Here is an 18,507-nt window from a genome sequence, read left to right on the forward strand (position 1 = left end):
TTGAATCAAGTGACATCAAGCGTTTGATTCAGCGTGATATCTGTTAGCGACTTCTCGTGAACAGCGGTAGTGCAAGGGATAAAGCGTTCGCTTACTCATGAGGTGCCCCAGGTTCAAATCCCAGCGGTGGGTGGTTGATATGAATTCTCCTCCTGGCTCGCTCCAACCACATTACTGTCATAAAATATCCTCAGGATCATGGGGTAGAATCCTCTTGCCATTGGGCTAACAGTTGGAGGGTTTCTTGGTTTTCTTCTTCCTGTAACGCAAAGGCGGGATAATTACATCTTAAATTCCTCCTCAAAGGCTTGTTTATACCAATGCTTGATCTAGTTCCTTTGTTCTCCGGGTTGGGTTTAAAATTACAAAAGTTATGGAATTGGACATTGATAGTCGTAGATTCAAAATTTTGTCGGCTGTTCAACGCTGGTAATAAAATTAAAATAAAAAGTGACGTTACACGCGTGTGTCAAACCTGATTGGCTGACCTATGCTTGACGTCACTTACCAGTATCCAATTGAAGAAAGGATAAGATTTTTTTTTTAATATTTATTTTGAATGGTTCTTGAATTCAATAATTGTTATAAAATACTTATATTAAAGGTTAGAAAGATATACATATCTTATATTTTGATGCAGTTAAAATAAAATTGTAAGAAGTGATTTTAAAAAAATATTTTTCCTAGATAAAGGATTATTGATAAAATATTTGATTTTTTTTCAAAAAAAAGTAAGAATTTGCCTGTAATTTTATATAGAATGTAATTTTATGTGATTTTTCCATGCTACCGTTGTAAAAACGTCAAAACTCGTAACAAATATGGGATAAATCGAAATGAATTAAAAAGCCTTTTTTAGAATATTTCAAAGCTTCATTCGCCGATAAAACTGAACTCAATACTTTCAATCCCGCCTTGGACAGTAGATATTTGTTAAATTTCAATAATACTTATTTTCCCATAGTTAACTATAAGATTGAGACCTCCAATGTGTATACTATTTTACTTCATTTTGCCAAGAATTCTAAAAATATATAGCAAGAGCGTTGATTATGAAACATCCTGTAAAGCTATTAAAAAAACTTGTATACAACTGTTATTTCGAACTTAGGTCGAATTAAAGGGCTTATTATGGAACAATTTCAAGCCACAGAAAAAAAAATGGAAGAAAAAAAAAGAAAGAAAAAACATTTTTGATTAAGTGTAAAGACAACTTTTCGCTTTTTGCAATAACTTTCCATTTAAAAAGTGAAAGTTGAAAATTTTAAACCTGAACCATAAATATTTTTGTAACACCATTTTGTTAAACAAATCTGTTTAAATTGATAAAAAATATTGTGCATTTTAATCCCTATGAAAACGAAAAAATATTTAAAATGTGACATTTCTTTTTAAATATCTTCAATTAATGTTTACGGAAGGACATATATAAAACTTAGTTTTAGGACGTTGGTGCAAACTTTGTGTTTAACCCAAAAAGTTTCGTCTTATTTTATTTTATTGTAGTTTTCAGTAGCATTAAAAAATTTTAAAAGTACAGTAATTTTAAATAAAATTTGCCTTTGACCATTTAAAGTATATTTTTCTGCTAAAAAGTATTTAAAACTTATTGACTAGGATATTAAAGTTATTATTTCACCTTAATTTACATGTTCTAGTGCAATTTTAAATTACTTTTTGGGCCGAAAAACTTTTTCATCGAAATAATACACCCAATTGGCAATGCTAGTGTAGAATATTATGAATTTAATCCCCCAGAAATAAGAATCCAAAACGATAAAGATTTATTTAATTTTATTACATTCACGCCAAGGTAATTTACGAGAACTGTGTATAGTGAATACAGCTAGAAGAAAAAGCACCTGTCAAGAAGTTATTCATTAAGTTCCTAATGGATTGACATAAAATAATCGTGACATAATTTTTGTTCATTCAAGTTCTATTTCTTTCAAAATTAATCTATCACAGAAACTTAACATTGGGCAATAGCGTCAAAGTCATATACTTTTCTTAGCTGCCATTATATAAAGGGGAGTTTTTTTTTTTTCATTTAAAGAAAATGCGACAACTTTGTGGTTAAATTAATAGAGTAGTGTTAAACGAGATCGTAAGGTGAAAAGGTTTGAAAACCAATTATTTCAGTTGCATAGTGTATCATATTGATTTTCCATTGGCGATTTATTGGATCGTCGAATATCAACTAAAAAGAATTTGCATCATTTCGGGTAATTGATTATTAAAATAGAACTAAATGGTTCGGATTTTTCAAGTTACTGAATTAAAATTTAAGTCTTCTAGAAATGAAAAGATTTTGAAATATCTATTGTGATTAAAGGCATGGGTCATTTTATTTAATGAAAGGCGTTGAGCAATCGAACCGCATTTGGGTGTACGACATTCAATGTTCAATCGCCTCGTAGTTTCGAACCCAACCAAGAAGATAAGGTAACTCCTAGATCATGCGATGGAAAAAAAAACTAGCCTCCGTTGATGGAAATAGTTCAAATTCACGTTATGTGAAAAAGAAAATCACGGAAATCTTCCATGGTTAACCCGACGGCAAGGAGACTCTAACCGTTATCCGTATGTAATCATATATTGAGAACTTTTTAATTTAATTGAAAAAGTTTATCACGCAATTTTAAAATTCGTTTTTCAGGGACAATTCCATGCAAAATGTAACTTTTACTAAATATTTATTATTTTATATAATTACAACCGAAAAGGTACACATTTGTAAGGTATACAGTTTTTTTTTTCTTCGTCATTTTAAAGAATGCAATTTTAAATGGTGAATTACCAAATTTGAACGAAAACAAATTCTGAGAAACTAATAAATTCTGAGAAATGGAATTTTAAAAGAGCGTTATTTTTAAAATTCCATTTCTCAGAAACTATTCCCTCAGATTTTGTATTTTGTGGTTTAAAATTACGTTCCTTAAAATGATGTAAAAAATTGTATGTTTTAAGATTCAAAATGTTTTCGACTATTACTAAATAAAATAATAAATATTTATGAGAATTTATATTTTGTCTGGAATTATACCCGGAAGAACGAAATTAATAATTGTGTGCAAGCATTTTTCAAATCGCTTAATAATTTCACGAGATATGCTGAAATACGCAAAAAGAGAGTTCCATAAACAATAAGGGGTTCAAACTTTAATCCGCTGTCATGACCAAACTATTGAGACCCCATTTCCCAGGTTGCGACTAAAACCCTACATTCCGAGGGTCAAAAATTCAATTTTTATTTTGTGAAAAAAGTATGTTTATTCAGAGGAAGTACGATTTTGCACCTGATATCATAACTTAAAATATCGGTTGCACTGATTAATTAGCATATTTGAAATTACTCCCTCGAATCTTTAAGATTGAGTCCTAGCGCTTAAAGATCCGATCATTAGTTTAAAAGTTATTCAGGGTGATCCGCTTTTTTTATTTTGCTCACTGTACATAAAAAAGAAATCTTGATTATTTTTGCTATTTATAATTATATCTCTAATTTCAGTCCGAGCTGATTTCAGTTCTGTTGTCAAAACAACAGCTGAATCAAATCTCTCGCCTATGATAAAATGCAATACCTTTAAATAAGTAGATTGAGGAAGAATAATATTAGTGTTATGGTTATCAGGATAACCTTGGAGTGTGGCTCTGACCTAAGGCGAAACTCCCAGTTCCGAAACTCCGATTTAGAAACGTTGACCACGAGTCGAAATATTCTTCATTATTTTTTGACCGTCAGTTTCGTAAATGCGGGTGATAGATTTATAGCCCTATAAACAGTGTTCGTTTTCAATTTTCGTTGCTATTTTTAAAACAATTTTTTCTATTGAAAGAAGAAGAAAAAAAGATTGCATTGAGTAATTAAATTTGAATCACCCTTTTACTGGACAAATGGAAAAGATTTTAAGTTTCGTTTTCCTGACTGACTTGCATTGGTGGCCTAAGGATCTGAGTTTTATTATTTTGAATTTAGATGCTTTATTATTATGGATATCATAAAGCAGCATGCAAAAATAGAAATATTACTGAAATTCAATTAAAAATACTTTTATTTCGCTCAATTATTTGATACTTTATTTTACACAACGATCAAGGGGATTGTGCTAGCATCATTCTCATCCTTATTCGCGCATTTTTAATCTTTTTTTTCATTTATAACATATTATAGATAAATCAAACCATTGCGAAGAATTTTATTTTTTTAAAAACTTTAAATGAAATTGTATAAAATAAACTTCTCAGCTCAGATAAGCATAAATCAACACATTCCTATTATTCATTAGTTATAAATGACTATTATTGTGCTGCCATCTGCCGATGATAGAGAGAATCACCATCGGGGAAATGGTGAATGAGATAAAAAAAATCTTTTAAAAGGCATATGTCATAATCTGAACAAATTTTCCAAAACCTTTAAAAAAATTTTAAAAAAATCATAAATTTAATTATTTAAATAATTGTAAATGGAAATATATCAGTTGTATATATTGTGTGTGTGCGTTTTTGACAGCATGCACACATGAAAACTTTTTCTTAAAAGAATAAGTTGATACTTTTAAAAAGTAGTAAGATTTAACACTTTTGGAAATGTATGGATAAAATAAGCATCCGTAAACCTTAACTGGCGTTTTCTCCAAACACCGTTTTTATACACTTACAGACACGAAATTTTGCCTAAATCTCAACTAACTTTTTTTCAAAATTTTGGCAAAAGTTTATTAAACAAAACAGCATGTAGAATTTGCGAATAGAAAATAACTATTAACCCTTTTCCTCTTACTTCCGTTAAAATCAAGGGATAGTGAGCTTTTGTCTCCTATTTCTAGTACTCGTGATATTTCCAAGCTAGAACGTTCAAAAGTAATGTACCAAAAAGGTTTAAATACATCCCTCTCTTGTGCCCGGATTTTTTTTTATTTCTTCATTTAGACACTAGATGCTCAACCAGACTATTTTTTAATGCGACAGAAGATAGTTTATTTTTTAAACTAGCATTATTATAATACAATCGAACCTCTATTTAACGAAGTTGCTAAATCCTGATAATTAGTTCGTTAAATGGAAAATTCGTTAAATATAATATCACCTTTTGAAATACTTAAACAACACAAAAAAATTTTAATTCATGAACAGTAGACAGAATTAAAATAGCAATTGATACTACTTTATCTTGTAAACTAGTATCTACTAATTAATATTCATTTTATCAATCTTAATCATAAAAGACATCTGCATGGAAAGCAAGAACAGAGCAAAACATTATGCAGTGTTACACTATCATGTTACATGCATTTTCAACTAAAAAAAGCTAAATATATGTATGAAATTATAGCTGCCTTTTATTATAGAAGTAATTTTAAACATACTTAAACAAGTTCTTAAGTTTAATTGCTGCTGATAAAAACCGTTAATTTTGTCTGAGTTTTTCGTTTGAAATGCAAACAAAAAGGTAAAGGGATTTTGCTGATTTCTCTAAAACTGAAATGGCTTCGAAAATCAATTCGAGGTTATTTCGTCCATAAAATGCGTTAACAAGTTTGAAATGTTTTGAAATATTTTGGGAAACAGGGAAAGTAGATCTCAAAGAAAAGTTCGTTAAGTAGAAAATTCTTTATTCGCTATTTAGAGGTTATTTTACGAAGAAATCACCAAAATGTTCTTGATTCCTCGAAAAAAATCGCAAAATAGCGAAATTCGGAAAATGGAAGTCTGGCTGTATGTGTATTTTTGATATGTATTTCGTACTCTTATCTCAGATGATTGTGTTTTTTCTGAATACATCTGGTTTGTGTTCTGTGATAAAAATATTTCTTAAAAATTGTGTATATTATGGAGTACTTATAGTTACATGGAAATATGGAGTACATATGTCAAGCCAAAAAAAAATTAAAATTATGTAATTTTACCTTTTTTTATATAATTTTTTTCGTATAAAAAATAGGCACTATTATGATCATTTTCTTGAAAATAGTAAGATGATTAAGGGGTTAAAAAAGCGATTATTTACTCGAGTCTAATAGAAAAGCTCTTTAACTTTTGAATGTTTATTGATTTCAACTTATAATTATAGGAAAATACTTTTCATTTGAGCATACTGTCGAATTATATAAAAATATTTTACTTTTTTAATTTTATATCTTCAGTTTAAAGTCTTATATATTTTTAACTAAGTTGTATTTTTAACGATAGTCTTTGAAATTAAGGTTAAATTTGTAACATAAAACTACGGTAACTTCAAAAAATATATGGTTTTGGTATGATTGTTTTAAGTCGGAAATTTGAAATTCAAAGCACTTTCATGTAATTTTGAAATTTTTAAAGCATTTTTTTGTTGAGAGGAAATGTTTGAAGTGTTGCGTATACCTTATAAGGATTTTTAGTGAATATTTTGGAAAACATGCCTTTTTTTAAAAAATAAAGAAAAAACTTCACTAAAATTACAATTGTTTAAACTTTGAAAATAAATAGAATGCTGTAAAGTTCTATTTAATCTAAAGTTCTAAATAAAGATCTAAAGAAATTTTTAAACTGTTTTTTCTCTAGCTTTAATTTAGTCAAGAAAATTTGTTTACTAATATTAATAATCAATATAAATCATTGGCATGAAAGGAATTTAGTAATTTTATTTTTAGTTGCTGTTTTTTTTTAATATTTTATCAATAATATGTGAAATTTAACTGCATTTTTATATTTTATTATTCAGATAATAAATGAATTGAAAAAAGACCTGCAACTCAAACTATGATTAATGAGTAAAAAAAAATTATAGATTTATTTTTCTAATATCCTGTCGCTCTTTTTCAATCTCTTAACTGTATACCAACAATGCTGCCGCAGATATCGTTATTTAAATTTTAAAAAAAAATTCAAAAATCTTAAAAATGTTTTGTTAAAAATTATTAAAAATGCATTAATTATTTTGTATTTCTTAAAAATTATGAAAATTAAATGACAGTTGAACTTACCACAAGAATGAAAGTTCCTAGAAATTCCGCAAAAGTTTCTCTCATTACATCGCTTTTAGGATTCATGGTATTCTGGTTAATCATTGTGCTTCTTCACTTTTGAGTGAACCGCAACAGCATAAAAGGTATAACTAACTATCTCATGTACAAAAAATATCGATGATACAGAATTCAATCTGATCTAATCTTGATCTAATCGGAATCGTTTTAAGAGAAAAACGCACGAACTTCCAGTAGATAGGGAAAAAAAATAATTGTTTGAGTAAATTCCGAATTTGATCCTTGCTATCTTTTTCTCCCTCTCAGAATCAGATCACTTGGTCAAAATGATGCCCCAACTTTCATAGATGAGATCAGCGCCCTCTTGTTTGTTTTTTTAGAATTATATGTACTTTTATTAAAATAATTTAGGTAATTATTATAGAAATTTACTTTGTGCCAGTTGACCTACCAGCTTGGAGATATTTCAACTTTTTGGAAATACTTATTTTTTTTTATGATATTCTCTCTTAATCTTGCAGTATAACGAAATTCTACGTTCTTTTTGTCTATGGTAAATGTGTTAAAATCATCATGTGAGTTTTGCTTAACATACGAAACATTATTGTGGAATAATTTTACAACCTAAAAAATATGTTGATATATTAAAATCAAATATACTGCTTTAAAAAGAACGAAATCACTGATCGTAAACAAGCCCATGAATAACAATGATAATATTAAACAAACAATACTACATTTTAAGAAATTCCAAATCAAACTACGTTAAAGAATACCGGCACTCAAAGTACTAGTGATTTTTACCGTAAAATCTATTTTTACCAGAATATATTGCGGAACAAAAAAATCTGATATACCGCAATTTTTTCAGTAATAATTACAGTAAAATCACTGAATATCTCTAATTAAATAAATACACTGGTGGACAAAATTAAGAGATGGAAACATTTTCCCAAATATCTCAAAAAATACTGAATATAAATAAATGAAATTTGGTATGGATATAGCTTATTCCATGATAATAAAGTATGCAAAACAAAAATGAAAGTACCATTCACTAGCAAGACCTATTGCCAATAAATCCAATGTAGTCTGAACTTAAGGATAAAAGATGACAATAAAAGCGAGGCTTGTACAGCGTGTGTTGCCTCTGGTATGGTCACCCCTGACAGACAAACAGCATGCACAATGAGTATGACTGTTAATAAGGGAGTTAAGGAGCACTTGTGAAAGACCCTCCCATTCTTCCACCAGAGCAATTTTTAACTCCAGAATGGTTCTGGAGGGAGGTTGGCGCATCGCAATAGCTCTCCCATGAGCATCCCAGGCATGTTCAATAGGATTCAGGTCAGTAGATTTGGCTGGCCAATCCATTCGTTGAATATCCTCGCTTTCCAGATACTCATCAACCAAGAGAGCCCTATGTGGTCGCACATTGTCGTCCATAAAAATGAACTCAGGGCCAACNCTCATCATCCAAGAGAGCCCTATGTGGTCGCGCATTGTCGTCCATAAAAATGAACTCAGGGTCAACAGCGCCAATGAAAAGACGCACATAGGACTCTAGGACCTCCTGCCTGTACCTCTGGGCATTCACGGAACCATTGTCAAACACATGGAGCGGTGTGCGGGTATCTTGCATGTGCGAATGAATGTGCGAAAATGCTTTCCATCTCTTAATTTTGTCCACCAGTGTATTACTATAAAATTTGCGGAATAATATTTTACGGTAAAAGTGAATTTTAAGGTATAATATTTCACGGTAAAAGAGGAATTTATTGTAAAATGGATTTTATGGATAATGCTCCTTAAGTGTAGGTACTTTATACCACTTTATACCGAAATTTGATCCAGAATATTTTACAGTATATGAATGGCGAATTTTTGAAATCATTTTTTTATTTATTTTTAACTCATTTCAATACTAAGCACACCGGACAAAAAATTGGTCACCATTAGAGAAATCATAAAAAACATAACTTAATGACGTGTAACACCACTTCTTGATTTAATTCCAGGATTCGGTTAGAAAGTAAGACAACAAGGTTTTGCAGGTACGTCGAATCCAGTTTTAGCCACTCGCTGAGGATTCAAATCCACCAAATTGTGAGGATGCTGATTTAGGTGTTTTACCCGTTGTCCCCCAAATTTTCAATGGGGTTCAAGTCAGGTGATTTTGCAGGCCAGTCGAGATGTAATTGAGTATCTGAGTATTCATAAAACCAGTCACATATTCTTCCAGCCCAATGAACTTTGCTGTTATCACCTTGAAAAATAGGGGTATCAGCAGCATACTCTTCATGAAGATGTTGACTGAAAGGCAACACCTGATCATTCAGAATGTTCAAATAAACATGTTAGTTCATGTTAGAGGCCACCTCAGAGAGGCAGGCCATTCCATAATATGAAAAACACCTCCAAACATGGCAGTTCCACCTCCGATTTGAACCTGATCTTGCACACTGTCAGGATGTAAGGCCTCGTCTGGTCTTCGGAGCACTCGACGACGTGCTTCATTTGAATAAAGGCAAAAACGTGATTCGTCAGACCATATTGCATTTCGCCAGTCAACAACTGTCCACGTTCGGTGACTTCTAGCCCACTGAAGTCATGCAACTTTATGTGCCTGCGTGATCAATGGCCTCTTACTAGGTGTTCGACTCCAAATGTTCATTACATGCCGTCTCAATGTTCTCTCACTAACAGTTTGGGATGGACCTTCATTCACTAATTGATGCAATTCCTGTTGGCTTTGGAAGCGATTTTCATTGACAAATCATGAAACACGTCTCGGAACTTTTTCATGTAGGATCTTTTTTCGACCACAATTCTGACGACGTCTTTCGTGACCACGTGTATTACACCACTGCTTATAGACGCGTTTAACAGTCCGCATAGAAACACCAACAAATCCAGCAAACTTCATTCATCGTATGACCAGGGGGTGCGGCCTAACGCAATCGCCCCTTTTTGCCTCTCTGCCACATCCTTACCCATATTTACACACAATTTCCGCTTAAAAGAAAAAAAATATCTCATTGATGGCTACTTGCCTTTGATCACGTTGAAGCAGGGCCTGATTATCGCCTAGGCCCAATAGGCACGGGCCTAGGGCCCACACTTTCTGTTAGGCCTCAAAAATTAGTAAAAAGTCACAATATTACTTTTTTTTAAAAAATTACTGAAAGAAACAGTTGTTCTCAAAAAAGGCATTTTTTATTTCAAATTTTCTTTATATTGTGATAAACCAAACTCGTGTAAGCATTGCACTAATCAAATTCGAAAGTACGGCTGAATTTTAATTGGTGCAATTCTTACTACAACAGCTTGCAATGCAAATGCAACGAGAAAGTCTTATTTGTCATGCATATTCGCAAAGTCTCTCATAGTGTCAACAAGAACTAAACTCTTATTCTCAACAAATATGTAAAGCTGTAGATGGAAGGCTACAATCTATAAAACAATTCAGCTAATCCGTGACTTTTATAGAAAATCACTGATTTCAATTGTTTGTGATCAAACTATTTTTATTTTCATACAACAGTATTTTGTTGTTTGATATTTTGCTTTAATATTTAGATGTGTAAACTTTATCTTAGAAAAATAATCTTTAATTGTCTGCTTTCAAAATTTCTTAGAATGTTTCTCTTGAATCATGCAGTTCAATAGATTCTTTTTATTGTTAGGAAGAAGAAATATAAAAGAAATTATTAGGACTATGTTCTTCGGGAATTTAATTTCAAAATATTTTGTTAGGGGCCGGGAAAATTTTGTGGGCCTTGGGCCTGAATTTGTCTTAATCGGTCCCTGAGCAGGGCGCACTCAGTTGAAAATTAAATGATTTTGAAAACTAAATTGATTAAATGCGCAGTGACGTCTTGGGAATAGACTGTATGATTACTCGAAAAGTATCATATACTAATACTCGTTTTAGTCAAAATAGAAGTCTCAAACTTGAACCATATCAAATTATAAATCTATATAATATTAGTCTAACTCACAGCAATGCTAAATAACCTGCTGCCGCCAACAATAATGAGTGTTCTGACTCTGACTCTTTCGCTATTAAATCGTTAAGAGGTGAGTGAGCAACTATGTGGGATTGAGACGTGGGGCGTGTGTGTACATGGGACAACTGAACCTATATTTATGCTACCTGTTCTTCCACATGACAACGGCGAGAAGTCAGCAAATGATGTACTACTACTAATAAATAAATAAATTTAATGGTACTTCGTGGTGACGAGGTATTGTCCACCAAACGCTATATGTGTAGAAGGTAGTGGATTCAAATCCCGTTGTTGCTCTTGGATGAATTTCCGTGCTGTTTTTCTTTGTACTGAGCTACCTGTACTTGTACTTGACAAAGCTGTACAAGTCTTAACTGGGCACAAAAGCTTGCAAATGTTTTTTGTACCAATAAAACAACTTAACTGCTTGGTTGTTATAATTAAACTGTTGTTTCTATTGTATAGAGTTGTACAAAAGAAGAAAAGAAAAAACATGGACCTCTCTAAATATCTTTGGACTGTCGGATTTTCTCGTTCTAGGATTCAATCTCAATGACTAGAGGGAGTAACCTCAAATATGCTAATTAATAAGAGCAGACGATATTTTAAATTACGAAATCAGACACAAAAATGTACTTTCTATGAATAAACATACCTTTTTTTCGACCTATTCGGATTTCTGACCGACAAAATCCGAATAGGTCGAAATCTGGGAATTATGATCCCTACAGTTTGGGTATGGAGAGAGCTCAAAAGCTTGGACCCCTTAATGCTAATTTTATTTTTGCGTATTTCGTCATATCTCAAGAGTTTTTCAAGCGAATTGAAAAATTTTTGAACACAATTATAAAATTCGCTTATTTCAAAGATAATTCCATGCAAGAAAAATACATTTTTGTTAATATTTATTATTATTTTATTCAATGATGGTCTATAAATTTAAAATCGTAAAGTATAAAATGTTTTGTATCATTTTAAGTAAGATAATTTTACATGGCAAAATACAAAATTGGTTGAAATGTTCCTGAGTATTTAAATTTCAAAAAAGTCACATATTTAAAATTCGATTTCTCGAGAACTTTTAGATTGATTTTGCTCAAATTTTGTAATTTTCCATATATTCTTTAAAATGATGCAAAAATTTGTATGCCTTAACTATTCAAAATTTTGCCGACCATCATTAAATAAAATAATAAAAAATAATACATATTTAGTGAAAGTTATTTTTTGCATGGAATTATCTTCGGATAAACAAATTTTATAATTGTGTGCAAAAATTTTTCAATTCGGCTAAAAAAGTTCTTGAGATATAGCGAATACGCAAAAAGTAAAATTAACATAAAGGGGATGAAACTTTGAAGCTCTCTCCTAACCAAACTATTAGGACCTTATTTTCTAGATTGCGGCTGCCCCCTATATTTCAGGAGTCAGAAATTCAAATCCCTTCGAAAAAAAGGAATGTTTATTCAGAGAAAGTGAGATTTTGCAGCTGATTTCGTAAACTTAAAATATCGTCAATTGTTGTTAATTATTATTATTCTATTTGAGGGTATAATTCTTGAGTCATTAAGGTTGAGTCCTAGAACGTGAAGATCCGATCATTCGATCAAAAGTTATTCGAAGTGGTCCGTTTTTTGCGCACAGTATTTATTCGTCAAACGATGTGGGACCTCCTTGGATTGAAGGGTGTCACTCGCCAGACACTCTGTTGGATGGAGGTATCAGGTTCGAATCCCGCCGTAACCCTGGATTCGTTAAATTTTAATAAAACTGAATTCGTACTTAGTTAATACAAAATTCTCTAAATTTTGCCAACGAGGTTCATTTTTCCTCTTAACTGTAAATTGTGGAATAAATAATCACTGATTCGTAAACACCAATTCTGCGAAAATACACTCAAGGTTTTTTTTTTTTTCTGAATTGAAATCTAGCGCCAGAATAAAGGATAAATGGATGCAAAATTCTTTAAATTGACTATTTGTTTTCCCGGAATAAATTAAAAAAACTAGAAGCCTTTTCTTCTGTATTGAATAGGATATTGAATGGCGCGTGCTTTGATTTTCCGACTGGCCGTTACAAATCGAGAGTTAGATATCGAGAGTGTGTCGAGATTAAGGTTGCTTATCTATTTCTAAAGAGGATCGACTCAAAATGTTTTGGAATCGAAGAAAAGTGTTCTTATTTAAAAATGGTGCTGAAATATATTTTCAAAAAGTGGAATATATTTTCAATTTTGCTAAAATATATTTTCGAAGGTATCAAATTTTGTTTTTCAATATAGATCGGCAGGGCCGGATTAACCTATAGGCACACTAGGCACGTGCCTAGGGCCTACGAAATTCAGGGGCCTACGAAAAACTTGGGAGAAAAAAATTTTTAAAAAAAATCAAACGTAGTGGAATCAGAAAAGCAGTTTTGTTTTTCTGATTCCACTGCGTTCGATTTTTTTTTTTTTTCACGATAAATTTCGCACTCAATAAATTCTTTTTATTCATAAATTTTATCATTAGGTTTTTTTTTTTAAAAATTCCGTTGATCTTGCCTTGTTCCGGGTTTTAATATTTATGCTAGTGCCTTTTTTAACTATCGTTTCGGTTCGATAATTTTCAAGTGTTTTGATTTAGATTAATAAGTTTTCCTTTTATTTTATTGTTTCCCCCCCGTTTAATTAGGTATGAAATATATTGCGTTATTTAATCATTGGTTTTGTTTATATAAGTTAATTTAGGAATTGTAATTATTTTTAAAAAATAAATATGAGAATTTTGTATTTTTTAAACTTGTTTTTCTTGTCTAAACTTGTAAATTTTTTATTCTTTTAAATGTTATATTTCTATCATTTTTTTTCTCTTTAAAGTTAGGAGTACCTTTCTTTTTTCTCTTACTTTATGCATTACACTTGTCGGTATTGCAGATAAAAGTTCGATAAACAAATTCGTAAATTAAAATCCATATTAATAAAAGTGTAAAAAAAAAATATGCAATAAAATTTCAGCATATATTTTGAAAAGAGGGGAGGAGTGGGGAAAGGAGGGGAGGGCCCAAAAACGGCTATGCCTAGGGCCTACGAAAGGTATAATCCGGCTCTGTAGATCGGTCAATAGTTGCAAATCTATCATTGGCGTTAGCTTTACAAGCTTTATTATTCACAAGCATTATTCCGATTAATTTGAGCGGCAAGATTTATCCCCTTAATTACCTCCTCATATATGCTCCATGATCTGTGAGAAAATGGCGCAATTAAAAATTCTTCTTTTCAGTTAATTGTTTTGTTAAATATTGTTTTATATTAATACAATTATCTAATGGCACGCAAATGTATGCTTCGTAATTATTAAAAATTTAATAGAAATATATAATTATTAACCAATGAAAAGCAGGCTGAAATAAACAAATAAAACATTTCGAAAGCTTCTTATTTTAAACCTTCGAAATGGCAAAATTGTGTAACTTAATAAATTGACTGAAGGTTGACTACAAAAAAAACCAACTCTATTGAGGAAAGGTTAATTTAAAAACTTTTTTTTTGTGTCAAGTTAGGATAATTTTCTTTAAAAACTTTTCTTTAAAAAAAAATTCTTCATATGCTTACTTTTTTAATTGTATAAATATTACAAGCTATTGAACTTTCATTGTGTTCATTATTTATCTTCAGAAAAATACAAAAGATTTCTATAATGTTATTTCAAATTTGCTGTAATATTTTACACACTGAATAGCCCAATAATGAAATTTGCTTATAAGAATTTGTTTTAAAAAAAAAGCAATATATTTTAAACTATAAGAATTCATAAAAAAGTGTAAACAATCTTACATGAAAATGCTCTGTAAATTATCAATTGATGATTTTTTATCGAAATAAAAGTTTGATTTAAATGAAGCTAATTTAAATCAACCAAATCTCGTTTGTAATCAAACACTTATAATTTAGTCTGCAAGTGAACAAGCTTGGATAAATCGCAAATATGTTAAAATCCTTCCGCAAAATATACCTTAAGATTTGCTTTAATAGTCATATTATCGATTAAACGAAGTTAAACTTAACAGAATTTTTTTAGAAACTCTCACAAGTCTCCCACCCCCGCACAACGAGATCAAATAAACTTGCAAGTATATATTTTAAAAACAGCAATAACTATAAAGTTTTTTTTTAATTTTATTTTATTATAATTTAATTTTCAATAAAAAATTTAAAAGTTCAATATTACTATTACTTGTAGTAATATTACTTGCAAATATTACTACATGGCCCAGAGTGTTAATATTTTATATAAAATCAAATTGCGCGCAAGATTTAACGGAAAGTGCTTAAAATTCATTAGTTTAAGAAATAATTTAGTGTCCATTTACATATTTTTTCCATCAGTGAAAATTTTTAAAGCAAACTTTGGCAGCATGGTTTTATCGTTTAGAAAATAAATCATTTTATAAAAATTTATTTTTTTGTTCAAAATTGTTTTAATGTTTATAATAAAGAACGTAACATTTTGCTTGATTCATGCTTTCCAAAACCCCCATCCATGGCTGTTATAATAAGCCTTGCAGGATGGTGAATATTTTTGATCGGGTAATTAATTTATTCTTCACCATTTGAGAATAAGTTTTGAAAACAATTTTGTTGAATTAAGTATTGTAAGAAAATTAAAATATATATATATATAGTTTTATTTTATTTCATAAACAGAATTTATATTTATTGAATGTTTCTCGGTTTCGGAAAATTCATATTTTAATTTATTCTTTTGTGTTGATTTCATTTCGATTTAATATTTTTATTTCTCTTATTACCAAAAATATTGTGTTATTTTTGAGTTATTGATAATTAATGTTAGTTTTCCTTGAAATGACATATTTTCCTATCTAAATCGGAAATGGTTAGTTCAGAGAATGAATTAAGTTTTGAAGTAAATGAAAATAACACAGTTACGGAGATAAAAATAAAGATAATTATGATGAATTTATAACTAAAAAAATAGCTAATAGAATTTTAGAAGAAAAACGTGCAATGAAGTTTTTTATTATAAACCTGATAGATGGCGACACTAAACATAAAAATGTACTCTAATATTATGAGAAATTAATTTCAGAAATACACTTTTGGCCAGTGGAGCACTACCATGAGCTACCGGGAATGGAAAGGCCCAATAGGCATGGGCCTAGGGCCCACACTTCCTGGGAGCCTAAAAAATTAGTAAAAAATCCACAATATTTCACTAAAAAAAAAATACCGAAAGAAACAGTTTATCTCAATAAAGGCATTTTTTATTTCAAATTTTCTTTATATTGTAATAAACCAAACTCGTTTAAACATTGCACTAATCAATTTCGAAAGTACAGCTGAATTTTAATTGGTGCAATCTTTACTCCTTAAGCAAATGCAACTGGAATGCATAATCGCAAAGTCATTTATAGATGATTAGTGTCAACAACAACTTAACGAATATGTAGATGGAAGGCCTTTAAAATAATTCAGCTAATCAATGACTTAAGCAAAAATCACTGATTTCAATTGTTTTGTTGTTTTATATTTTGCTTTAATAATTACATGTTTAAACTTTATCTTAGAAAAATAATCTTCAATTGTCTACTTTCAAAATTTTTTAAGAATGTTTCTCTTGAATCATGCAGTTCAATATTCTTTTTATAGTTAGAACTACTCTCCAGAAATTTGATTTCAAAATATTTTGTTAGGGGCCCTGAAAATTTTGTGGGCCTTGGGCCAGAATTTGTCTTTATCGGTCCCTGCTTATGGCGCTATCTATTTTAGCACCAACATAATTTTTAAAAAAAACCGTTTATAAAGACTTTATAAATTTTAAAATTGTAGACCTAAACTGAACTCAATGAAGTTCAGTTAGCGCAGCTCATCAAATTATAATCAGTAAATAGAGCTTATATCTAACGCCCAATCATTTAAAAGATCTTTCCCACAAAGAAAATAATAAAAATTGAACTAATTATCTCAGAAAATGTGGTGATCTCATAATCATACTTCTAGATCAGGGGTTTCCAACTTACATGAGGCCGGGGGCCCCAATTAAGCACACAAATCAAATGGCGGGCCGCAACTTTATCAAAATTTTTTGTAGGACTCTTTTAAATTTGAAGAAACATTAAATATTACTGTCAGAGTTTTACCAAGTTGTACAAAACAAAAGTATTGAATTCCAAATTAAAATAAGAAGTAGATTTTTAAAAATATTTAATTGTTATTAATAATAATTTTAAAGACATAAATAAATAATAAAAATTCGGGCTACAATAACTTTAATGTGCACCTATGTATTAAACAATTAATATGCAACAGATATCTAATTGTTAAGGTATTAAAACTTACATAGTAGCACACAAAATATTCAATGAGAAAATTGAGGTNTATAGCTGTAAATAATATTAAAAATATTAAAAATATTAAAAATTAATTTTGAAATTTCTTTACGCATTATTTATTCTTATACAATCCAGTCACTTCGATTGCTTTTGGGCAATATAGGTATATACTAAGTTTCCGTCTTTCTAGTGTTAATCCAGGAGTTCCCTTGTCTTCTGAAGCGGGTTCAAAATTACAAGGCTACGGAGTTGAGCATTGGTAATAGTAAACTCAAAATTAGGTCGACTGTTCAACGACGATTATAAAAAGACTCAGTGGTCGATGGATCATGTATTAAAGTCCCTTCATCGTCGGGCTAACCGTGTGAGTTTTCCTGATTTACCTCTCCTTGTAACGCAAATGAGGGTTATTTCCATCAAATTTGTCCTTCATGAAGTACACTTTCTTTAAATACTTGATTGGGTTAAAAATTACAACGCTACGGAGTTAATTCGGTAGTCATAAACTCAAATTGGGTCGGCTGTTCAACGACGGTTGTAAAATAATAAAATAAAATACGAAAGGCTTTAAAGCCGAAATTTAGTTCACAATCCTGAAAATGTATCTACCAGTAAATAAATAAGAAACAGCGGCATGCAATCGTATGTACTGTATTTTTAAACTTAATGAATAATATCCTATTTTTCTGGTATAGTGTTCTCGAATCCTTTCTCTCTTAGACTAAACATGATATGTATTTGCCTTATCGATACTCCACTAAGTATGATCGTTATTTGATTACGGTGTTTTCTAAAGAAACGTGATGTTCTTCGGGCATCTTTACTAATATCAGGATGGCATCAACTCTATCAGGAGAAAAACATGTTTTTGTTTTCAAATTTGTATTTAACCTACTTTAATTTGGAATCATTATTTTGATATAGTCCAATTTCATGTCAGATCCTGGTCTTTTTTGTATGAATTTTTTGCATGTTTCATATCCCAGTAGTTCTAAATAAATATATCTTTCATATACCTACTATGTATATTTCTACCATCAACAGATTTGGATTTCTGACCCCCAAAATGTAAGAGGTAGTCGCAATTCGGTACATGAGAAATCGAATTCTGAAAAAGTTGTATATTTAAAATCCGATTTCTCAGGATCTGTTCAACCGATTTAACTCAAATTTTGTATTTCGTCAAGTAAAATTAG

General features: G+C 30.4%; 1 protein-coding gene across 3 annotated transcripts in view; it reads right to left on the reverse strand.

The window, feature by feature from the left end:
- The window catches only part of LOC107442900 (aquaporin-7), a 39,608-nt gene extending 32,322 nt beyond the window's left edge, over positions 1-7,286 (reverse strand). For 2 of the 3 annotated variants that reach the window (XM_043050035.2, XM_016056580.3), the window contains exon 1: positions 6,972-7,286. In XM_043050035.2, coding sequence (XP_042905969.1) covers positions 6,972-7,055 — 84 coding nt within the window. In that variant the 5' untranslated portion in view covers positions 7,056-7,286. Of the gene's footprint in view, positions 1-95; positions 260-6,971 lie in introns of all 3 variants that reach the window. The other variant, XM_071178248.1, reaches the window with a different exon arrangement.
- Between the last annotated feature and the right edge of the window lie 11,221 nt (positions 7,287-18,507).

This window comes from Parasteatoda tepidariorum, chromosome 3, assembly GCF_043381705.1.
Source record: "Parasteatoda tepidariorum isolate YZ-2023 chromosome 3, CAS_Ptep_4.0, whole genome shotgun sequence".
Lineage (NCBI taxonomy): Eukaryota > Metazoa > Arthropoda > Arachnida > Araneae > Theridiidae > Parasteatoda > Parasteatoda tepidariorum.